The 25,536-nt window shown below is 43.0% G+C and overlaps 1 protein-coding gene across 1 annotated transcript in view; it reads right to left on the bottom strand.

Moving 5' to 3' along the window:
- Positions 1-288: 288 nt before the first annotated feature.
- Positions 289-25,536, bottom strand: part of si:dkeyp-72e1.9 (syntaxin-binding protein 4) — a 49,695-nt gene continuing 24,447 nt past the window's right edge. The window contains exons 6-21 of the mRNA XM_060902679.1: positions 22,059-22,138; positions 20,991-21,114; positions 20,751-20,892; positions 19,673-19,779; positions 19,385-19,520; positions 19,218-19,284; positions 15,236-15,327; positions 15,059-15,155; positions 14,841-14,968; positions 14,605-14,697; positions 13,291-13,356; positions 13,009-13,185; positions 11,717-11,833; positions 9,847-9,896; positions 9,645-9,754; positions 289-350 (exon numbers count right to left, since the gene is read on the bottom strand). Of these exons, the coding sequence (XP_060758662.1) occupies positions 289-350; positions 9,645-9,754; positions 9,847-9,896; positions 11,717-11,833; positions 13,009-13,185; positions 13,291-13,356; positions 14,605-14,697; positions 14,841-14,968; positions 15,059-15,155; positions 15,236-15,327; positions 19,218-19,284; positions 19,385-19,520; positions 19,673-19,779; positions 20,751-20,892; positions 20,991-21,114; positions 22,059-22,138 (1,648 nt within the window). The remainder of the gene's footprint in view (positions 351-9,644; positions 9,755-9,846; positions 9,897-11,716; positions 11,834-13,008; positions 13,186-13,290; positions 13,357-14,604; positions 14,698-14,840; positions 14,969-15,058; positions 15,156-15,235; positions 15,328-19,217; positions 19,285-19,384; positions 19,521-19,672; positions 19,780-20,750; positions 20,893-20,990; positions 21,115-22,058; positions 22,139-25,536) is intronic.

The following is a 25,536-nucleotide window of genomic DNA, read 5'->3' as shown; positions in this document are numbered from 1 at the left end:
TTTAATAAAATAAGATAAATACAATTTTGATAATATAAAATTTGCCTTCAGTTCTCCTTTAATAAACATTTTTAAACACGGTAATAAGCAGTCCAAAAACGTTGTTTTCTAGCTCAGTGTTTAGCATTCACAACAAAGGTTTTGAAGCTGTCATGGCCACTAGTTGCTGCCTGAGGTTCTGTCCCAATTCATGAATTTGTGTTTAGGTTTATGGAGTAGTTTTTTATGCAGGAAATATAAAAATGGCATAAAAACTAGGATCAGAATACACAATACATGTCACTGAACTTACTCGACCACGCACTCGAACCCTGGACCAATGATAGTTTTCTCGGTGATCTGTGGTAACGCTGCATAGAAAGTCAAAAAATACAAATCTTTTACTAAGTTATTCTAAAAATTATTTTCTTTGAGAATGCAAACAAGACAGCTAGATAGACAAAACCATACACTCTCCATATTTGGGTGTATTGAGCTTATTAAAATGACTCTGTTACCAACATCTGTCTTAAAAAAAAATCAATGTCAATTCTTGGTGAGGTGGTGATATATAACATTATGATCACTGACAGGTGAAAAAGGGAAGAACATTGATTGTCTCATTACAGTGGCACCTGTCAAGGGGTGGGATATATGAGGCAGCAAGACAACAGTCAGTTCTCGAAGTTGATGTGTTGGCAGCAGGAAAAATGTGCAAATGTAAAGATGTGAGTGACTTTGACAAGGGCCAAATTGTGATGGCGAGATGACTGGGTTTGAACATCTCCAAAATGGCACATCTTGTGGGGTGTTCCCGGTATGCAGTGGTTAGTACAGTACCTACCAAAAGTGGTCCAAAGAAGAACAACCAGTGAACTGGTGACAGGGTCATGGGTGTCGAAGGCTCATTGATTTGCATGGGGCACGAAGGGTAGCCCATATGGTCCAATCCCACAAAAGAGCTACTGTAGCACAAACTGCTGAAAAAGTTAATGTTGACACCTTTCTGTTTTAGCTAGCATTAACTTTTTCAGCAGTTTGTGCTACAGTAGCTCTTCTGTGGGATTGGACCATATGGACTAGCCTTCACGCGCCATGCGAATTAATGATTAATCTTGAGCCTCCAGAAGACACCTGCCCATTTGCTTCGCTTCCAGTTCCTCTCGCACCTCTTGTGGTGCCTCCTTACCCAGGTAGCTGAATCAGGCAATGCCGCGTTGAGTCTCTGTCTGTGTAGTAGTCCTGGGCCATGTAGCTTCTCTCTTAGTGATGTCGGCATTACAAAGCTGCTCTTTGAGCCCAAACCATGAGGGCTTTACAGCTGTAACTATGAGAGAGACTGACTAAACTACAGTCCAGACTACAATCTCTATGACAGACATTAACACAGAAACTAGCACCATAAACCGGAGCTGTAGAAGCCGCTATGGCCATAAACGCCGCCATCTTGGAACGTCACAAGATTTAAAAAAATAAAAAAATAAATTTTCCCCCACACCCTTCTGTGTAAACTCAAGAGACTGTTAGGTGTGAAAATCCCAGGAGATCCGCAGTTGCTGAAACATTCAAACCAGTCCATCTGGCACCATCAACCATGCAATGGTTAAAGTAACAGAGATCACACTTTCCTCCCATTCTGATGTTTGATGTTTGAACATGAGTGGAAGCTATTGGCCTGTATCTCCATGATTTTATGCAGCCTGCTGCTGCCACAGAATTGGCTGACTGGATAAATGCATAAATGGTACCACAGAGAAACCATACTGACGGCTGTGAATGTTCTTCCTTGTAGAACCTTAGGATTGCAATTGCTTTGATCAGTTCTGCACTAAAGTCTCCATCATTGAACAGTTGATAATTTCAACAAAACAGAGTTCAAGTTAAAACTATCACGAATTCAGTAATGACTCTGGGCGGCATGGTGGTGTAGTGGTTAGCGCTGTCGCCTCACAGCAAGAAGGTCCAGGTTCGAGCCCCGGGGCCAGCGAGGGCCTTTCTGTGTGGAGTTTGCATGTTCTCCCTGTGTCCGCGTGGGTTTCCTCCGGGTGCTCCGGTTTCCCCCACAGTCCAAAGACATGCAGGTTAGGTTAACTGGTGACTCTAAATTGACCGTAGGTGTGAATGTGAGTGTGAATGGTTGTCTGTGTCTATGTGTCAGCCCTGTGATGACCTGGCGACTTGTCCAAGGTGTACCCCGCCTTTCTCCCATAGTCAGCTGGGATAGGCTCCAGCTTGCCTGCGACCCTGTAGAAGGATAAAGCGGCTAGAGATAATGAGATGAGATGAGATAAGATAATGACTCTGATGCTCATATTCATGAGTTGCTCAGAAGCTCATGAGTTCCGAGTTACACAGTTATACTTATACTTTTTGGCTATGTACTAGTAGAAGAGAAATTATTTATGATTGCACTATCTGTTGTGATCTAGATGAGGATGGGTTCCCATTTGAGTCGGGTTCATCTCAAGGTTTCTCTTTCATATCATCTCAGGGAGTTTTTCCTTGCCACCCTCATCTCTGGTTTGCTCATTGGGGAAAATTGAAATTTAATATCTGAAATTTATATATTTCTGTAAACCTGCTTTGTCTCCACTGTTAAAATAACTATACACATAAAATTGAATTAAATTAAAACAACAACAACAACATGCAGGTGTACAGGTGTTCCTATTAAAGTGGACAATGAGAGTATGTAGATTGTGCAGATCAACTAACATGAACCAGTTTTATGACTTATCACAGACAAGAAGTCTTCCGTAGCATGTATTCTTTCAAACAAGCACAGTTACAATGAATGTGTTCTGGCAACATAAGACACTTCATTTTTTTGTACATTTCTTTTTTAGCCCAAGTCCTCAATCAAGGACTGTTATTAGATTTCCATGTTTGGCAGCTTGCTTTGCTAGGTCATGTGTCTGAGACAATTAAGACAATTAAGCTCTGGGTCCAATCAAATGCGGAGGCAGTAAAATGCTAATTGCTGTCTTCTGTTGGCAGCCTAATTAGTAACTCAACAGGCCCAGAAGCCTGAATCACTGCATAAATAGGAAGTGCTCTGGTAGCATTGGTGTGCTTACAATCATCTGTTAGTAGCAATGGGTTTCAACCAAGTTGGCTTTGGTGTACTGGTGCTCTTTACAGCTGGTTTGTCAGCAGCACAGTGGCCAAGTTTGGGGAATCTCCAAGCTCCTGCTGAACTTCAACCTAATGAGCCAGGGTATCCTTTCCTGCAAGTGAATGCTGGGTTGCCTTCTCAATGGACTCCAAGTGGTTCCCAAGCTGGAAGCCCTGTAGTAGCCCCATTTGGACTACAACTTCAAAATCCTTCAGGTGCTCAAGCTCAGCAAGCAATTCAGCAGCCAGTGAAGAAACTGACTTGGCGTTTTCCAGTTGCACCACAAATCCCAACCCCACCAGCTCCTGTGCACTTTGTAAGACAGCCTCGTCCTGTTCTTTCTGAGGGGGTAAGAGCAAGGTGCAATGAGACTGCAGTGTATGTGGAGGTGATGTATGAACTGCTTGGACCTGACATAACCAATAACATTGCTGCTCTGACACTGGGAGGCTGTGCTGCCAAAGGGGTGGATGCTTCTTCCCGATTCCTTGTCTATGAATCGGCATTGCATGATTGCAACAGCAAGGCAGCTGTAAGCTTTCTATTGCTGAGTACCTCAGTTTTGCTTGAAGCTTGTTCTGGACTTTACATTGTATTTTTCTTTCAGGTGACTGCAAATGAGCTGGTCTACATCTTCACTCTTGGTTTTGCTCCAGTGCCTCTAAGTGGCCCTCCACTTCTGAGAAATGCTGGTGCTAAGGTTTTAATTGAGTGTCACTATCTGAGGTATGGAGCAATACCTACCAATAAATCTGTTTAGGTTTACTTGGGAGGCTGTACTCCTTTTGATGGCTTCTGTTCTAATGCTTTCCAGACTCCACAATGTGAGTAGCAGTGGTCTCATGCCTGCTTGGGTCCCACATGCTTCTACCCAAGCTGCTGAGGAACAACTGGTCTTTTCCTTGAGGCTCATGATGGGTTTGTGTCATGGTTGAGCTGTCACTTGTTTGGGTGAGGAATATTTACTAATGGGGGTTTCTTGTTGTAGATGACTGGATATTCCAAAGGCCATCCAACCAGTACTATCTGGGTGAGCTTATAAGTATTGAGGCTTCAGTACTGCAGTTCCACCATGTGCCCCTGCGTGTCCTTGTAGACAGCTGTGTGGCCACTCCTGTCCCAGACATGAATGCTTTCCCGAGATATTACTTCATCGATAACCATGGGTAAGTGAGGTTCTTTTGAACCTCTGTAAGCTGACTTTGAGCTTTCCTAACTGTAAATCCTTCCAGGTGCCTGCTTGATGCCAAGCTCACACATTCCAGTTCCCACTTCATGCCCCACACTCAAGCAGCTAAGCTGAGGTTTCAGCTGGAAGCATTCAGATTCCTCCAAGGGAACAGTAGCTTGGTAGGTAATGAAACCTGAACAGGCCCATCACCCCTAGCCAAGCAGTCAGATTTTGACATGTACTGTCTTGGCAGGTCTACATTGCATGCATCTTGAAGGCAACAGCAGCATCTGCCCCTGCTGATGTTGAGCATAAAGCTTGTTCGTTCTCTGACAACAGGTATGTTGCCTTGACCATGACTGTACAGTGTGGCTAAGCTGTGACCACTAAAGCATTCCTGTCTTCCTAGATGGACTGCTGCATATGGTGCTGACCAGGTGTGTAGCTGTTGCAGTAGCAGATGTGGAAGCAGCAGCATGAGGAAGGGCCGTGATCTGTCATCAGAACAAGGTATTTGGGAGAACCATGTTGGCTTGTGTCTGTACTCTTGAGACCTGAACTAGTGTGACTTTGGCTTTGGGCCCTACTCTTGCTTCTATTTGCAGGCTTGCAGCTGGAGAAAAAAGTAAGCCTTGGCCCAGTTGTGGTTCTGGAAAAGGCTGGGTAATCTGACAACTGCTTTTGCTTAAATAAAAAAAGCAACAAAACTGCAATTTTGTCTTGTGCTGGTTTATTAATTTGGTACCATTTTTGCCCAAACATGGGTGGGTTTCTAGAACTACAAAACTGGGGGCTTTGCCAGCAGACTGGCCACACTCTTATTTTGTGAGGTGGCTGTTGTAGGCTGAGTGCAAGTCAGCCCTCTGGCTGGGATGGAATGGTATAACTCATGGGGATAAGTAGACAATGGTCCTTAAGGCACCCGGTCTCAAACCTCTCTGGGGTGTGCAACATCCCACTTCACTAGCTCTGTGTCCTTATCAGCCTCAACTGTCAATCCCACACAGTAATTGGAAAGCTGTTAAATTGCAATGTGTAGTTCTCTGGAGTATTTCAGGCTCAGCCCTGACTGTTTTAAAGCAGGTGTCCCAGGTTGACTCAACTTGAAGGGATCCTACATGTTGGACTAAACCAGTTATTTCCCCCACCCCTTTACTTTAAATCCCAATATGCTTTTAACTCTAGCAGTACCTATCAAAGGTTCTAGTGGGAGGGCTCACTTTTATGGCAAGTTTCTATTTGATGCTTAGAAATCTAACATGAAAGCATCTGCTTTAGTGATCCTAACTTGTGTACCCCCAGAAGGTGCTGCTCTCACATCTTGCAGCATAGCTCATCTTAGAATTAGGCCTAATAATACATTTTATTTAAGGTGCCTTTCAGGGCACTCAAGGTTGCCACCCAATGACAATTTAAAAAAAAAAAAAGCAAAAACGCAACAATATGGAATCAGCAGTAGTGGATGACAAGTTATAGTGAGTAGGCAGGTTTGAAAAGGTGGGTTTTGAAGATGGATAATGAGTTAATGTTCCTGATGTCAGGGGGGAGGGAGTTCCAGAGGTGAGGTGCAGAGCGGCTGAAGGCTCTGGACCCCATGGTGGGCAGAGGGTACAGTGAGTCTGATGGAGGAGGCTGACCTAAGTGTCTGGGAGGGAGTGTTTTGATGTGGGGGGTTGAGGTTGTGGATGGCCTTGAAAGTGTGGAGCAGGATTTTAGTCTATGTGAAATTTGACAGGAAGCCAGTGGAGTTGTTGGAAAACAGGAGTGATTTATGATTGATGGATGGAGTTCTGGAGACAATACGAGCTTAGCAGTGGCGGCTGCTGGCTTTTAAAACGGGAAGCCCATTTTACGCGTTCATCGTAAAACCTGTAGGCCGGATATCAAAGCATAGAAAGGTGTGCCCCATTAGCATAGTGAACTAGACAACCCTACCTAGTGGCAGAAAGTATTTTTGCTTGTACATTTCATGTTATAGTCTGGCTTGCCAGGCTAGTGCCTCATATCCTTTAAAAATATCAAACATCCAAAAATCACTGGCTATTCAACGAAGAGCCTTGAACATCATACCCTGATATGCAACACAGAGTCTTTAACACAACACCCAGCTGTGCAACACATCCTTGAACATCATCTGCAACACAGTCTGGAAATTCATAACCAGGTAGGCTATGCAACACACAGAACCTTGAATATTATACCCAGGTATATCCTATAACACAGAGCCCACCATTCTCTTAACATTATTGAACAATATACACACTTCAGATTCATGAACATTATATGATGCACACTATTTATACACAAATTCTGCCCTCCGCTCCTTTTCCAGAAAATGGTCTGTGATCCTGTCATACCAGCTGGTTGTGCTTTCCAGAGACTTCACCAATTTCTGTTAGCAGCTAGCACTGCAGATCCCAATAAGGCTCAAGCTAGCCTACAACCAGATTGAACTACAAATGAAATAAACGAGTGGATTCACGAATGATCAAACTGATAGAATGGATGAAAGTTAATGGAGCACAACGAGTAATGTACAGAGACATGAGAAGAAACGTTTACATGAAAAGAAATTCGGACAGCACTTTGGCACACGACTACACTTTCTCGACATCCGCTAGGGACTGATCATGCTTCCGTGTTCCTCGCCGAAGTACAGAGCCCGCCCTCCTCATGTCTTTCAAACACTACCTCCAATAATCCTTCATCAGCCCGGCTTCTTGCCCCTCCCACTGTCTTGTTTAGTCCCAGAGAAGCCCGGCTTCCCTGGAAGTGACGATTTTGTCGATTTTAACCAATAACAACTAGCCGAAATTGGCTGTTCAGAGCCCTTTCATAGACTGCAACGGATACCCGGCTGCCAGCCATAGAGCCCATTGAAATAAGAGAGGTTACAGCCAGTGTTGCCAGATTGGGCGGTTTTAAGTGGATTTTGGTGGGTTTTGAACATATTTTGGCTGGAAAACGTCAGCAGTATCTGGCAATGCTGGTTACAGCCTGGCAGCAAAGGTGATTCTCATAGCGAGCTGCAAGTTCGTCAGACATCACTCAAATAAGTTACAGGATAGTTATGAACGTAAATACAATCTTGGGAATATATTATGTTATGCAAGTTATTGTTTTAATGAGAATTCAACGTCGTAGATGCCGCAGTTTGGGGAGAGAATTTTAGGGGAAGCTCGGCTTCCCTTGTTGTCTCTGAGAAATCGCCCCTGGAGCCTAGTTAACTTGTAATAGTCCAGGGAGCAGACAAAGCAGCTATGCCAACTGACTGCTCGCTGCACAGTCCTTACTTAAGTTCTGCTATATTGAGACTATAACTTGGACCAAGCATGCAAAAATTAGAAATGCTCAGTTTGTTCTTGTAACCTAATCGACACTTGATCATATTAAATGTACAGCCAGCACCTTTTATCTCAAGGTAGGGCTATTTGGTTCCCTAGTTTCTTAACTGTTAATGAACTTATTGCTGATTAGGAGATCAATGTATTTGTTTTAACATTAAATGTGGATTAAACCAAAGGAGCATGTAGCATTTTAAATTAGGCTCCTTCTTTTGGACATAGCTGCCTTTGTGCTACAGTAGCTCTTCTGTGGGATTTGACCATATGCGCTAGCCTTGATGCCCCATGTGAATCAATGACCCTGTTGCCAGCTTACTGGTGGTCCTTCCTTGGACCACGCTTGGTAGGTACTAACCACTGCATACTGGGAACATCTTAGAGTGCCCTTTTTGGAGATGCTTGGACCCAGTCATCTAGCCATCACAATATGGCCCTTGTCACTCAGATCCTCACACTTTCCTGCTTCCAACACATTAACTTCAAAAACTTATTGTTCTCTTCCTGCCTAATCTATCCCACCTTGATGGGCACAATTGTAATGATTAATGTTCCCGTCACCTGTCTGTTATGTTCTTGCATGTATGGACACCAGTATTTTGTTGGGGAAATGCACAACTTGTATTTTCATACAAGCTACAGTGGGGACATGGTTTTGGTTCTCCATGGCCTAAAGCTGTCACTTGTGAGGATATAGAGTAATTGTCTTGATAAACTGGGCTGCTTGTGCATTTCTACATAATTAGAACATATGTTGGCTTGAAGATATGAAGTTTATCTTGTGTTTAAACCTTTTTCATATTAAATACATCATGGATTTGAGTGACGTATTTTCCACGATGTCACTCCCAGAGTTTTCCCACTGACTAGACCTGCATCTTCCCACACCGTATGGTGCATTTAGGTGGCGCGGATCTCAGTTTCTGTAGCCCTTGGCCTCTCGCCTATTACATAGCTAGGGTTACAGTGGGGGGCCATGTCCTCTGGTAACCACAAGAGTTTGACTCCCCACTCACATCTGTATTGCAACATGCCTTGCCAGGTGGCGGTAGGTACCATATTTATGATGGTCTTTGGGATGACCTGACCGCGAGTAGAACTCGAGCGGGGGTGGACATGCTAACCACTAGGCCAACTTGTGGTACAATTGCGAACTGGTTAAAATTAAAATTCTTTTGATTAAGTTGAGGGGTTTTTTTTGTGTGGATGTCCATATAATATAAAGGATGTTACACCCTGGTGCGAATATATGAAATGTACCTTCTCATGTTGAGAAATCACTTGTTTGTTTGGCTTACTCCTGATATACATTCACTTGAAGATAAACTTCATATCCTCATGCAACTGTGTAATATCACACACACAAACAGCAACTCTGTCAGTAGTGCAACTGTAAATCACAGCTTGCACTAATGCACTTATCGTTGCTATAGCAACCACTGATGATAGGAACTTGTTTTGCATATCTTCCCCAACGTTTTATAAATAGATAATTGTCACTCAATAATAAAAAAGTAATGACTAATTGCTGTGGTACAAGAGGAATAAACCACTGCTGTTACTAGAAGATAATCATCTTCAGTGTGGTAAAAGGGGCGGCACGGTGGTGTAGTGGTTAGCGCTGTCACCTCACAGCAAGAAGGTCCTGGGTTCGAGCCCCGGGGCCGGCGAGGGCCTTTCTGTGCGGAGTTTGCATGTTCTCCCCGTGTCCGCGTGGGTTTCCTCCGGGTGCTCCGGTTTCCCCCACAGTCCAAAGACATGCAGGTTAGGTTAACTGGTGACTCTAAATTGAGCGTAGGTGTGAATGTGAGTGTGAATGGTTGTCTGTGTCTATGTGTCAGCCCTGTGATGACCTGGCGACTTGTCCAGGGTGTACCCCGCCTTTCGCCCGTAGTCAGCTGGGATAGGCTCCAGCTTGCCTGCGACCCTGTAGAAGGATAAAGCGGCTAGAGATAATGAGATGAGATGAGTGTGGTAAAAGTAATGCATGTATTGAGTCCCAACACACCACCCCATCATTTATCTGTCTCTCACTCACTGTGATCATCTGCACAAAGGTGACACACTCGCTCCATGAGCTCTCTGGCCTCAGCTACAAGCTGGTGGGTGGAGTCTAAGAGTTCCGGACTGTCTGTTGCTGGGGATGACCTGGTGCAAGGGGTGGGGCTTGAGATTAGCACAAGGCGGAGTTTATGGATTTTCACATAGGTCAACTTGAACATATTTTTTGAGTCACTCACCTGTTCTCCGTTGCAAATAAACTGCCACTGGTGAGGACTTTATGAACATTCTGTAAAAAGTAAAGTTAAGAAAGATGTATTAAAGAAGCAATTTAAAAAAAAAATTACAGAATTGAAACCTCACAAGTTGCTGATTAGTTATTTGGCTAATTTTTTTGCCTGATAAAACTGTAAACAGAAGCTTGAAATAAAGAAACTAGCAAAATCCATGGCACTATCATTAAAATTATAACCTCAAATTAGAAAAGGTATGGAAAATTAAAAAAAAAAAAAGGAAGCAGTGATTTCTAAATTTACTTTGACCTGTATTTCATTGTAGACTGTACGAATGAACCCAAGATATTTCATGTTTTGTTGGTCAACTTCATTTCATATGTTAATATACCTTCATTCCTGTGTTTATCCTGCAACACGTTCCAGAAAAAGTTGGGACGGGGGCAATTTAGGGCTAATAATGTAGCAAAACAATTAAATAATGATGCGATTTGAAACAGGTGATGTCAACAGGTGACTGTAATCACAATTTGGTACAAAATCAGTATCCAGGAAAGGCCTAGACTTTGAGGAGCAAAGATGGGCTGAGGATCTCCAGTTTGTCAACAAATGCATGTGGAAATTATTAAAATAGTTAAAAACAATGTTCCTCAAAGAAAGATAGGAAGGGATTTGGATATTTCACCCTCTATGGTGCATAATATCATTAAACGATTCAAGGACTCTGGAGGAATTTTGGTGCGTAAAGGGCAAAGGGCTCAAGCCTAAGCTGAATACCCATGATCTCTGATCCCTCAGACAGCACTGCATCAAGAACCATCATTCATCTATAGTTGATATAACCACATGGACTCGATTGCTTTGCAAACCTTTATCAAGCTACAATACGGAGTTACATCCACAAACACCAGTTAAAACTTTACTGTGCAAAAAGGAAGCTTTCTGTTAACATCAACTTCTCTGGGCTCGGAGGCATCTGGGATGGACCATCACACAGTGTAAACGTGTATTGTGGTCAGATGAATTAGTATTCCACGTCTTTTTTTTAGAAGAAATGGATTCCAAATGCTCTGGACCAAACACTAAAAGGACCATCCAGACTGTTATCAGAAACAAGTCCAAAAGCCAGGGTGTGTCATGGTATGGGGTTGGGTCAGTGCCCTTGGTAAAGGTAACTTACACTTCTGTGATAGAGCATTAATGCAGAAAAGTGCACTAAAATTTTGGAGCAACGTCTGCTGCCTTCAAGACGACATCTTTTCCAGGGAGATTTCAACAAGACAATGAAAAAATAAACCCATTCTGCACACATTACAAAGGCGTAGCTGTGGAAGAAGAGGGTGCCTCTACCCTCTGTCACTGACGACCCCATAATGTTGTACACCTTAAGACCAGTTTGCAGGACGAATGGGCCAAAATAACGCCTGAAACACTTCATCATTTGCTGTTTTCAGTTCCTAAACATCTTTTAAGTGTTGTGTGAAGGAATGGCAACATTATAAAGTAGTAAACTGTCCCAACTTTTTTGAGATGTGTTTATTTTGAAAAAAAAAAAAAGAATACAATTCATGAGGTCAAACATCAAATAATGTGCTATTGTATTGTTTTGAGTGCAATACAGATCAAATATGATTTACAAATCATTGTTTTCAGTTTTACTCTCAATTTCAACATACCATCCAAACTTTTTTCTGATTTGGGATTGTACATGTTTATTGGTCTAGAAAAGCATTGAAATATTACAAACTGCACCTTTTAAAATGAATTGACCAATTGCTTCTTCTTCTGCACGGTATTAGAAATGCGTAACTTAACATTATTATTTGTTTGGTGTGAACATTATTGTTGGTGTATAATTATGTGTAATTTTGTTTACATGAGCAAAGCCCAGCAGCTTTTTATTTGAGATTTCCAGATGCTTTCTGGTGAGTTCAGACTTTCTTAGCTGACTGTCGATAATGGAAAGCCTCTTGTTCAGTTCCATCATGTCTTCCTGAAATAAAAAAGTCCCATTACTGTAATAACCTGCTTCAGACTTCAGCTATTATATTCAGTAACACTAAGAAGTGTAAATGGTAATGGAATAAAGTATGAAATGTGAAAGAGTATGGATGGATCGATGAGTGAGCAGATGGATGGACAGATGGATATAGGAATGGATGGCTGGATGAATGACTGGATGGAAACTTGAATGGATGAACGGATGGATAGACAGATGACGAAAGGACTGATGGATGGCTGGATGGATGGTTGGTTGGATGGAAAAGTGAGCAGATGGATGGACAGATATCGGAATGGATGGCTGGATGGATGGTTGGTTGGATGGAAAAGTGAGCAGATGGATGGACAGATATCGGAATGGATGGCTGGATGGATGGTTGGTTGGATGGAAAAGTGAGCAGATGGATGGACAGATATTGGAATGGATGGCTGGATGAATGAGTGAATGGATGAGTGGTTGGACAAACAGATGAACATATGGATAGACAGATTATGAAAGGACTAGGGATGGATGGATGGATGGATGGATGGACAGACGGAAGGATTGATGGATGGATGAATGCATGGATGGATAGACAGATATGGACATATAGATAGATGGATAAGTGAGCAGATAGATATAGGAATGGATGGCTTGATGAATGGATGAATGAAAGGATGGATCTAGGGATGGATGATAGATAAATGAATAAAAGTATGGATGGATGGTTGGTTGGATGGACAGATATAGGAATGGATGGAAGGTGGGATGGATGAACAGATGGATAGACAGATTATGAAAGGAGTGATGGATCTAGGGATGGATGGATGGATGGATGGATGGATAGATGGAAGGACTGATGGATGAATGGATGGATAGACAGCTAGATGGACAGATAGATGGATAATTGATTGATAGATGGACAGCAGACTACCTCTTTGTTAATTATTTTACTATAGCAGCTCACCCAGTTGTTTTATATACATTTTTCTCCACAATAAAAAGAAAAGTCAATTTTTTCCTTGTATCACTTGGAAGAAATGATTAGAATTTCTCCTCATATCAAACACAACCACTGACTTTACCTGAGACCCAGGTTTCTTTTTCTTCTGGGTAATTTGAAGTTTGCTTTAATAAGTAGTTGGATATTTTATCCTGACTTTAGGAGCTTTACTAACGTTCATCACCTGCAAACTTGTGTGTTTCTTTTCAGCGAGTTTCTCCTTCAGATCTTTGATTTCGGCCTCCAGAAGCCGAATGACCTCCTCATAGTCCTGTTCAGCACTGTTAGTCTGCATCTGAACAGCCTCAGACTCCTCAAGCCTGCTCAATGTCTCACTGTCTTCCACTGTAGCTTTGGATTTCTGAAACACACACACACACACTTGCATGCTGCAAACCGGGATGTAAACCTAGCAGAACTTGGAAGAACCAACATGACCAACACCAGGAATACATCATGAACTTACCTCTGTGCTTTTTTGAAGTTCTTCCTCTAGAGATGTTTTACTGTCCTCTGTGTCCTCCAGTAAACCCTGAAAAGCAAATTTATTCTTTTATTCACAGATCAAATACATTTTATGATGTCATGAAACTTGGAGGTGTTGACTGGGGTGTAAAGATGTCACTATTGTGAGTAGATGATGTAAGTGATGTATTAGACCTTTATCCTTTGTTTAGAGATGGTCTACTTCACCGTTAGATAGATGGGTGGATGAATGGATGAATGAAATAGATGGTAGGGAGGATAGACAGTGAAAATATGGATGTACAGATAGATAGAACATTGAATGGGCAATAGATAGCAAGATGGGTAAAGGACAAATGGATGGCTGCATGAATGAATGGATGGAAGGATACATAAGAAATAGGTAGATCAGTGAATGGAGAGATGGATGGGCAAACAGAGATGAATAAACAAGATAGACAGATGAAGAAATGGATGATAGATAGATGATAGATGGATGGATAGATGAATGGGCTGATGGATGGATGAATGGATGGATGGACAATTAGATGGATGGACTAATGGATAGAAGGATGGGGTGGACAATGTTGAATGGATGGATAAATGGATAGATACACAGAAAAATAGATGGCTAGATGGATGAATGAATGGGTTGATGGATGGATGGAAGGATAAATAAGAAATAGGTAGATAGGTAAATGGAGAGATGGACAGGCAAATAGGCAGATGAATAAACAGGATGGATGGATGGATGAAGAAATGGGTGATAGATAGATGGATAGGCTGATGGATGGATGGACGGATGGATGGATGGACTGATGATAGAAGGACAGACAGGTGGATGGATGAATGGATGGGTGGACACAGAAAAATAGACAGATGGTTAGATTGATGGATGAATGAGTTGATGGATGGATGAATGGATGAAAGGATAAATAAGAAATGGGTAGATAGGTGAATGGAGAGATGGACGGGCAAATAGACGGATGAATAAACAGGATGGATGGATGAAGAAATGGGTGATAGATAGATGATGGATGGATGGATGGATGGATACACAGAGAAAAATAGACAGATGGCTAGATAGATGGATGGGAAGATAAATAAGTAGATAGGTGAATGGAGAGATGGATGGGCAAATACACAGATGAATAAACAGGATGGATGGACAGATGGATAGAAGGACAGATAGGTGGACAGAATGATGGCTGAATGGATGGATAAACAGAGAGACAAATAGACAGATGGCTAGATGAATGGATGAATGAATGGGCTGATGGATGGATGAATGGATGGTTGCATGGCTCTATCTCACCTTCAGCTGTTTCATCTGTGTTTGCCGTTGCTTCACCTCAGACTGAAACTGCTCCATCTCCTCACTGCTGTAGCTGCACTCAGAGTCACATGTCTAGAAGAAAGAAAAACAAGCCATTAATACACAGGAACTTTATTAATTACAGCATTAATGAATAAACGGTTTCCTCAGCGAGTGGTACTTAGCTGGAAGTATAAATTCTACTCATACAAAATCCAACAGCATCAGGGTCTTACAGGTGAGTGGAAGGCTGACGTGTCCATCAAACTTGCTGCCTCATGGTAGGAGAACATGAAGGGTCCCTGCGCAAGCCCCGCCTCCTCCAGCTTATCGTGGTACACGTTACGTGTGGCTTCAACAAACTCTGATTAAAGGATAAAAACTAGTTGTAGCCATAGAAACATCATCAACATGTTTACATCAACATTTACAACGTCTGTGAGAGAATGTTCACCCCCGTAAGACACTGTCCCTTGAGGATCTGTGGACAAACTCTCTCTGATTTTCCTTCTTTTCTCCTCTGTGACGTCCAGTCCGAGGTAAGACAGAGCCTGAGGACAGATCCATAAACATCAGCCTGTTAGCATCGATATCCATATTATTATGGTCAGATTTCGCTCCGTGGGCTCACCAGGTCGAGTTTCTCTGATCGCAGCCGTATGTGGGGATCCAGAGAAACTTTTGGTTTGGACGCAGCACCGTTGCTCGGTGTGGTCAAAGCTGCTGAGGAACCAAAACACACCACACAGTCAGAACATCAGCAGTACAAAACAGCAGAGTACACTCACAGTTAACAGAGTTTAATCCAGTGGCTTGAAATGATTTTAAAAATTTTAAATTAAAATAATGTCTGGCGGCACGGTGGTGTAGTGGTTAGCGCTGCCGCCTCACAGCAAGAAGGTCCGGGTTCGAGCCCCGTGGCCGGCGAGGGCCTTTCTGTGCGGAGTTTGCATGTTCTCCCCGTGTCCGTGTGGGTTTCCTCCGGGTGCTCCGGTTTCCCCCACAGTCCAAAGACATGCAGGTTAGGTTAACTGGTGACTCTAAATTGAGCGTAGGTGTGAATGTGAGTGTGAATGGTTGTCTGTGTCTATGTGCAGCCCTGTGATGACCTGGCGACTTGTCCAGGGTGTACCCCGCCTTTCGCCCGTAGTCAGCTGGGATAGGCTCCAGCTTGCCTGCGACCCTGTAGAACAGGATAAAGCGGCTGCAGATAATGAGATGAGATGAAAATAACATCTTGATCTTAGGGATCTTCAGGACAGTGACTTATACCATGTAGGGCTCTTGGAATGCACGAAAGAGAAAAGCAGGAAAGAGAATAAAAATAAAATAGAAGTGAGAAAATGAGAGAAAACAGAGGATAGAATTAAAAGGGAAAAAGAAGGAATAAAAAGTTACATAAAGCAAAAGGAAAAGAGACGTAAAAGACGGAGAGAAGAAAGACAAAATAACAGGGACAAAGGAAAGAGGGATGAGAGACAAGAAGAGCGAAAAACAGAAAAGGAGGAAAAAAGGATGCAAGATGAAAAGAAAAATGAGCAAAAAAAGAAGAATTAGAGAGAGAAGAAGAGAGGAAAAAGAGATTTGAACATGGGAAAGAGAGAATAAATTTAAGTTAAAGATAAGAGAAAGGATGGAAAAAAACAGAAAGGAAAAAGAAAGAAACAATAAAATCTTACAAAAATTAAGAGGAGAAAAGGAGAGAAAATGAGGGATAAAAGATGAAAAGAAAGGAAAGGTAAGGGAAAAGAGACAGAAATATGGATGAGAGACAAGAAAAGAGAAAAAACATCCAAAAAGCAGGAAGGAAACAAAAAGGAACGCAGCGAGCCTGAGAGGATGAGAGCAGAGACACTGAACAGGTTGAAATGTGCAGAATAAATATTTAATTAGTAGGAACACAGTAAATAGGGAGCAAAGATGGAATAAGCTGTGTGTGAAACTGCGCCCTACGCACTACATAGTGCACTATTCTCCGAGTCAGCTACTTTATAGCATTTTAATATTTTAGGAATAAAACACACTCGGAATCAGGCTGCTTTTGAAAAATAATAAACGACAGTTTGCTGTGATGAAGTAGAGTCACTGCTGCCACCCTGAAGCTGATTAGTTTTGCATAGAAGCTCATCCCAAAATGATGACGTTTTATTCCTTTTTTGCCGCACCACCGTGCCAGAAAATTTTTTTTTATTTATTATAGAACAACTCGTTATGCTTTTCATTATTAGCTCATCCGGCCGTCGGGTGATGAGTTTATGCCATCATGTGTTGTCCGTCATCCACATTTCACAAAAATCGCTTCTTCTCTGTCAATTCTTCACCGATTTTTATTCTTTTTGGCAGGAAGGTCAGTCTGCCTGGGGTGCATATGGCTTCTACTCAAATTTGCATAATTGCAATTAATAATGAAGATATGGAGTAATTAATCAATCAATCCCTAACAAGCAGTTTCCACACAAATCGCTTCTTCTCTCTCTTCACCGATTTTGATTCTTTCTGGCGTGAAGGTCGGGGTACCTAGGGTGCATATAACTTCTACTCAGATTTGCTTAATTACAATTATTAATAAAGTTATGGACTAATTAAGCCTTGATGAGCAGTTCAACAAACAAAAATCGCTTCTTCTCAGTCAATTCCTCGCTGTTTTGGATTCTTTCTGGCAAATAGGTTGGTATTCCTAGGGTGGATATCACTTCTGTATATAGCTTGTATATAGTGTATAAAGCTTGCAACATATATTGCGCCCATAAGGCGGCCCACTTTAGATCGTTCCTTCTGGACTAGCCGGGGCCGCAGTGAGCTAGCTACGCCATCATTGATGGTCTTGTTTAAGTTTACAGTTACATTTCATCTCATTATCTCTAGCCGCTTTATCCTTCTACAGGGTCGCAGGCAAGCTGGAGCCTATCCCAGCTGACTACGGGCGAAAGGCGGGGTACAACCTGGACAAGTCGCCAGGTCATCACAGGGCTGACACATAGACACAGACAACCATTCACACTCACACCTACGGTCAATTTAGAGTCACCAGTTAACCTAACCTGCATGTCTTTGGACTGTGGGGGAAACCGGAGCACCCGGAGGAAACCCACGCGGACACGGGGAGAACATGCAAACTCCACACAGAAAGGCCCTCGCCGGCCCCGGGGCTCGAACCCAGGACCTTCTTGCTGTGAGGCGACAGCGCTAACCACTACACCACCGTGCCGCCACAGTTACATTTAATCTTGCAAATCAAGTTAGTTTCTGCTTATAGCAGCTATAAACAGTGGTGCCATCACTAGCCTGGCATTTTTCTCTTTCTCGTAAAGTTAATGTGAAAAAAGCATAAAATGTTACATCTTGAAGACGTTAAAAAATTAAAGTGACTCAAGGTTGACCTTCGATTGTTACAAAGCGCTGACACTGGAGATGCCTTTACAAATGACAAATGTATGTCTCCTTACAGAAAACTTTACCGTATTAAGAATTATGCAGTACTTTTAATATACTTATGTGTAACGTCTGCTGTACACGTCCATGTGAACGAGCTGTTACTATAGAATTGTGGTTGAAAGAAGGATTTGCCTTGCAGGCTGAAAATTATTCAACATCTTCTGACCAATCAGAATCAGCCGCAGATATTGGAGGATGCCAATACTTCTGGATACAACCAGCACTTAATTTAATTTAATGTGTGTCGGGGTGGGGGCGGCACGGTGGTGTAGTGGTTAGTGCTGTCGCCTCACAGCAAGAAGGTCCGGGTTCGAGCCCCGTGGCCGGCGAGGGCCTTTCTGTGCGGAGTTTGCATGTTCTCCCCGTGTCCGCGTGGGTTTCCTCCGGGTGCTCCGGTTTCCCCCACAGTCCAAAGACATGCAGGTTAGGTTAACTGGTGACTCTAAATTGACCGTAGGTGTGAATGTGAGTGAATGGTTCTATGTGTCGGCCCTGTGATGACCTGGCGACTTGTCCAGGGTGTACCCCGCCTTTCGCCTGTAGTCAGCTGGGATAGGCTCCAGCTTGCCTGCGACCCTGTAGAACAGGATAAAGCGGCTACAGATAATGAGATGAGATGAGATGAGATGGTGTGTCGGGGTTGTCGTGCTCCAGTCCAGGACTCGGACTCAAGTCCGACTTGTGCCCTAATTTTAAGGACTCGTGACTTGACTTGGACTTGAGCACTGATGACTCGGACTCGTGCAATAACTGCATTCAGACTCGTAAACTGGAGACGAGGAGTCGGATTTTTTCTTTATTTTTTGTAACACGCCATAATAATTTGGCATAAGATATTTATATCTGATGTGCCACCAAACTTTTCTTAAATATTCCTAGTAGAAGACATCTTTTTTTGTGAATTTATTGTAAGTTATGGTATGGGACAGACATCTTCACACTACTCAAAGCTATCAATGTGTTTTAGAGAGTGTGCGTGTGTGACAGCTGTGTCATTTGTGTCGGACTTGACTCGGATCAGTAGTGGACTTGACTCTAAATTTTCTTTGATGACTTGGACTTGAACACTGGGGATTTGAGACTGGACTCGGACTCCAGGTTTAGTGACTTGACTACAACGCTGGTGTGTGCACTACAGACAAAGGCCACTGTGATTTATTCTGATGGAGACACAGTACCTGAGACGTGAATGTCCGCGGGACTGATGTCAGGAGATAAGGATGGTCCTGTGTCTTCTGATCGAACCTGTGAGAAGACAATCGTACAAAAATACATTAAAATGATAAAAAAAAAGTCACGTTGTTGGATTTTCTTCCAAAGAGCTGCTCTTTTAACCTGTGCTCACCTCAGGAGACGTGACGTGCACTTTTAACCTGCTGTATCCGTTCGCTACGGCTCTCTGAACTCCGCTGTGTAACGACGAGCTGCAGGGGAAATGGCCTTTCCCTGGAATGAAGGCGATCTCCACCATCGGCTCACGGCTTCAGGGAAACACAGCGGAGAACTCGGTTACATACAGAAATGTCCCGTCCGGTGTGTTGCGTTCTAATGCACTGGAAGCTGTAGTGACAGCACCACATAACACATACCGTAACACACAACATACAGTGTCAGTCGTGACATGAATATTCACCTGAGTTTCACTCTGTTGATGGTGCATTTGGCCTCCTCGTGTGTGACTCCGATCAGCGACTCCTTGTTAATGGCGATGAGCTGATCTCCTGTTCTGAGTCGTCCATCCTGCATGAAAAACGTTAAGTTCTAATCCATTAATAATAATCACACACTCAGCTAAAGTCTGACAGAAGACACTAAAATGTTAAACACCTCGGACCTCGACCTCTATGTTACACAAAACGTTGCAGTCATCATATTTTATTTCCATATACACTTACACTCCCCGGCCACTCCATTAGGAACACCCCTACATACATCCACTTCTCTAATCAGCCGATCCCTTGACAGCAGTACGATGCAGATACAATTCAAGAGCTTCAGTTAATGTTCACTAACATTCAAACATCAGAATGGGAAAACTTGTGATCTCAAAGTGTGACTTTCTTTCTTTCACTGTGGCATGGGTGTTGGTTTGAGCCAGATGGACTGGTTTGAGTATTTCAGAAGCTGCTGATCTCCTGGGGTTTTCACACTCAACAGTCTCTAGAGCAGGGGTCTTCAATCCTATCCGCAAAGGGCCGGTGTAGCTGCAGGCTTTCATTACAGCCAAATTGGAGGCTCACTTGATTGTTGACTGGAGACGAGGGTGAAATGATTAAACAAGTGAAATCAGGTGTAGCTCCTGCTTGGTTGGAATGAAAGCCTGCAGCCACACTGGCCCTTTGTGGATAGGATTGAAGACCCCTGCTCTAGAGTTTTACACAGAATGGTGCGAAAAACAAAAAACATCAAGCGAGTGAGAGAACGACAGTTCTGTGGGTGGAAACAAACGCCTTGTTGATAAAAGAGGTCAGAGGGAAATGGACGGATTGATTCGTGCTTTTTTGCCAGGAAGGATATAGTAACTCATATAATCACTCTTTACAACCGTGGTGAGCAGAAAAGCATCTCAGCATGCAACAGCAGAATAGAAGAACACATTGGGTTCCACTCCTGCAGCCAAGAACAGGGATCTTAGAATCAAAAACAAGTTCCTATTAAAGTGACCGGTGAGTGTTTTTGAATGTTATATTTGTAAATCGAGCATGTATTACTCGATGGCAGTCGCCTCCTGATATCACTTCCTGTATGAACACGGCTGGGCCGTCTGGTCTGTTAGAGCCTCCGCTGACTGAGAGACCCAGAGTGCTGGAGCGAGTCACTGAGATCAGCTGGATCACACCTTCACCTGGGTGACTACACACACACACACACAAACACACACTGTTTTGTATTGGTCAGAAATGTGTGTGTGTGTGTGTGTGTGAGAGAGAGAGAGAGAGAGAGAGAGATACCTGAGTGAGCGTAGTAGCTGTGCTGTGCCGTTGTAGACAATCTGAGACCCTGCTGGACTGAGCAGCAAAGGACTCTGGGATCTGGACGAAGACCCTGATGACGTGCTGTCCACATATCTGCCTGCTTTAACACAGGAAACCAAAATGTCCAAACTTGATATGATATCAACCACTACATTGTTTTATGTCTATTTTGAAACTGTGCTGAATAAAACCAGAGCATCAGCGACGCAGTGGCTCACACGGCCGTACCATGAGAAACCAGACTCGTTTATAATTAGCTAAGTTGTTCTTCATGAAAACAGTTAGAACAATTTGATCTTCAAAACGGGGCGGCACGGTGGTGTAGTGATTATCACTGTCGCCTCACAGCAAGAAGGTCCTGGGTTCGAGCCCAGCAGCCGACGAGGGCCTTTCTGTGCGGAGTTTGCATGTTCTCCCCGTGTCCGCGTGGGTTTCCTCCGGGTGCTCCGGTTTCCCCCACAGTCCAAAGACATGCAGGTTAGGTTAACTGGTGACTCTAAATTGAGCGTAGGTGTGAATGTGAGTGTGAATGGTTGTCTGTGTCTATGTGTCAGCCCTGTGATGACCTGGCGACTTGTCCAGGGTGTACCCCGCCTTTCGCCCGTAGTCAGCTGGGATAGGCTCCAGCTCGCCTGCGACCCTGTACAGGATAAGCGGTTATGGATGATGGATGGATGATCTTCAAAACAAAACAATCAGAATTGAAATCCATTGAAAACTCAGGGAGGAGTAGCAATTTTCCTCAAAGTTTGTTAACCGGCCTAATTAGCAACTTGTTAATGAGCGATCACAAAACCAGGGAGTAACTTTCGTGCAGACTGATTAGATCTTCCAAACAAAACAATCAGAATCAAAAGCCATTGAAAACTCAGGGAGGAGTAGCGATTTTTGTGAATTGTGAATGGATGGACGACAGATGCTGCATGATGGCAATAGGTGAACAGCCTATGGCCGTGTGAGCTAATAATAATTAAAAAAATGGCTGCCATATAAAAAGTAGCACAGATTAGGAGAGAAACATGTGGAGAGAAACACGAGCCTTACTGTGCTGAATGGGGGAGTTCCTCATGGAACCAGTGCTGCCGTTAGAGCCGTATTTCTCCATCAGCTCAGCAAATTCTTTCCTTGAAAAATGAAGATAAAATACCACTTAAACTTCTTTAGAGCTGTAAGTTATTTAGTGTGCAAAACTGTGGAATGATTTAGTGAACTAATACAAGTTAATATTCTAACTTCTTTGGGATTCCACAGGGCAAATTCTTTAAAAAAAAAAAATTATTACATTTTTATCTTAAAAAAAGAGTCAACATTGCAACCGTATATTCCAGCTATTATATTTTGGAAAATTTTCTTACAGCTCTTTATATCCAACTGGCTCCATCCATATCAATCCAATTACCTTCACTATCTAACTAACTGTTTCCATCTAACTACCTCCATACAACCATCACTATCCATTTCCTTCTCTCCAACTTTGTCAAACTACCTTCATCCAACTGCCTCCACCCACCAACTTACCTCAGACTGTATATCCAACTGCCTACACCCAACTGTCTCTATCCACCCATCTCATCCATCTACCTGCATCAAACTCTATTTAACTGTCTCCATCCAGCAGTTTCAATCCAACAACTTCCATCTGACTATCTCATGCAACTATTTCAATCTAACTGCCTCCATCCAACCATCTCTTCCAGCTACCTCAATCCAACTGTCTGTATCCAACTACCTTCATCCGGCTGTTTCTATCACCTACTTCCATCTAACCACCTCCATCCAACTCTGTCTATCATATTGTCTTCATCCAATTGTAGGTCCTGAGACACCAGTGGGGGTGGCACAATGGTGTAGTGGTTAGCACTGTTGCCTCACAACAAGAAGATACTGGGCTCAAGCCCAGCGGCCGACGGGAGCCTTTTTGTGTGGAGTTTCCATGTTCTCCCCGTGTCTGCGTGGGTTTCCTCCGGGTGCTCCGGTTTCCCCCACAGTACAAAGACATACAGGTTAGGCTAATTGGTGGCTCTAAATTGACCGTAGGTGTGAATGTGAGTGTGAATGGTTGTCTGTGTCTATGTGTCAGCCCCGTGATGACCTGGCGACTTGTCCAGGGTGTACCCTGCCTCTCGCCCATAGTCAGCTGGGATAGGATCCAGCTCGCCTGCGACCCTGCACAGGATAAGCAGCTACAGATGATGGATGGACGGAGACACCAGTGGTGCTGACCTCTTCTGCTCTCCAGGCCTGCCTGATCCATCCTGATGCCCTATATCTAGCTGGAATCTCATCATATTGCTCCTGTGGAGGACGGCCCCATATAGACAGTCGAAAGTTGCACTTGGAAGATGGCTCTGGACACTTACAGTCATGCTTTTGACTTGCTAACTTTAGGACTGCAGTTGTCATGAACAGTTTTGCACTCAAGGTTCCATCAATGAACAGTTTATAACTTCAACAAAACAGACTTCATGTTAAAACTATAATGAATTTCCTGGTTTACACAGTTATACTTTGTGACTCTATAGGACGCAGTTATAGAAGCGAGTTTTTTATAATCATGCTATCTGTTATCACCCAGATGAGGATGGGTTCCCTTTTGAGTCTGGTTCCTCTCAAGATTTCTTCCTCATGTTGTCTGAGGGAGTTTTTCCTTGCCACCGTCGCCACAGGCTTGCTCATTGGGGATAAGTTAGGGACAAAATTAGCTCATGTTTAAAGTCTTTAATTTTCTGTAAAGCTGCTTTGCGACCGTGTCTGTTGTTAAAAGCACTATACAAATAAATTTCACTTGACTTGACTTGTTCGGTCAACTAGCCAACGACTTCCATTCAACCATCTCATCCAACTACCTTAATTCAACTACATCCACCCAACTCCCTCGATCCAACTACCATCCAGACTCCAGCTGGATCCAAAAGGATAAGCCTAACCATAACAACTACCCACCATCCAACTCTATCCAACTACCTCTGTTTAACTGCCTATGATGATATTTGCACATTTGCATACCTTATTTGCACAGAATTGAGAAAATCTCAGTTCAAATGTTACTTGCTCGTGTGAACGTAGGATTAGAAGTCAGTCAAAGTGACTGGAATTGTATTATCCTGATGATTTTCTGATGATGTAATTCTGAACTGAAAAATACCCTCAAATGCAAACCATCTTAAGATAAAAACACAGATAATAACAAGATAGTAAGATCATAACAAAAGATAATAACACAGGTCCATTTGCCTTATTATGCCAAACATTTGGAAATGACCTGGATGACTGTAAACCTTCATACCCTGAGGGAAATCCTTAATCCTCAACACAGGTTAAAGACAGAGCACGGATTAAAGACTCCGGATTCATCTCATCAGCTTAGGTTCCCTGCAATCTGCGCTCTTTCTCCTCTCACACATATTCCTGAACAGAGAAAGCTCATCCCATTATGCTGACTGTTCTGGTTACCTATGCTGCTTGTACAAAAGACAAAAATATAGTTATTTTTATGACTATAAAATGGCCAACTTCCCTAAAGCTTGCATTAGTTTGCTTATACACCAGCAAGAGTTGCAACATGAGGCTGCTATTGGAGTATGTTCGCTAAACACCAATTGCTAACTCACTAATAGCAAGGAATTCAATATAACTAATAGGGTAGTGTTACACCAAGGGCTTGTCACTGTAGCTCCTTAATCTCATCTCATTATCTCTAGCTGCTTTATCCTGTTCTACAGGGTCGCAGGCGAGCTGGAGCCTATCCCAGCTGACTACAGGCGAAAGGCACCCGGAGGAAACCCACGCGGACACGGGGAGAACATGCAAACTTTGCACGGAAAGGCCCTCGCCGGCCACGGGGCTCGAACCCGGACCTTCTTGCTGTGAGGCGACAGCGCTAACCACTACACCACCGTGCCGCACGCTCCTTAATCTATGTAGCTAAATAGAGTAGCTAGCTTGGCAGTTATCTACCAACTGTCACCCTATAAACTTGTTATAAAATCCTTAAAACCAGTGCAATACTATGGAATAACATAAAGAGGCATCAGAACATTGGACACTGGATTTAAGTCAAGCGAATGGGATGTGAGTTAAAATCTTGAAGATGTTTCTTATTTGTGAGGACGGAATTGAGCAACCATCTCAAATAATACTAAAGCACTGAACCTTAATTCACCAAAAGGGTTTTCAGTTCATCCCTCTGGGAAAACCCTAAAAGGTTTCATGCAGAATCCTATGTGAAGAACCTTTAACTACATTACATTACATTACATTACACGGCATTTAGCAGACGCTCTTATCCAGAACGACATACAACGAGTGCAAAAATCAGGTACACGAAATGCTGAACTTCTAGATAAAAAAGTTGTAGTGCCAACTGAGCAAGTGACAACAATACCTAGTGTAATATGCTGTTGAAATCCCAATACTCAAACAGCCAAGGAAACAAACCAACCATATAAAGTAGAATTAAATAGAGAACTCAAAACAGCTAACCCCAGGTTAGACCGTACACAGCCTGGGTGGGTCTAGACCG

The sequence above is a fragment of the Neoarius graeffei genome, chromosome 20 (genome assembly GCF_027579695.1).
Source record: "Neoarius graeffei isolate fNeoGra1 chromosome 20, fNeoGra1.pri, whole genome shotgun sequence".
Taxonomy (NCBI): domain Eukaryota; kingdom Metazoa; phylum Chordata; class Actinopteri; order Siluriformes; family Ariidae; genus Neoarius; species Neoarius graeffei.
The sequence above is the reverse complement of the archived record's forward strand: the minus strand, read 5'-3'. Positions and strand labels throughout refer to the sequence as shown.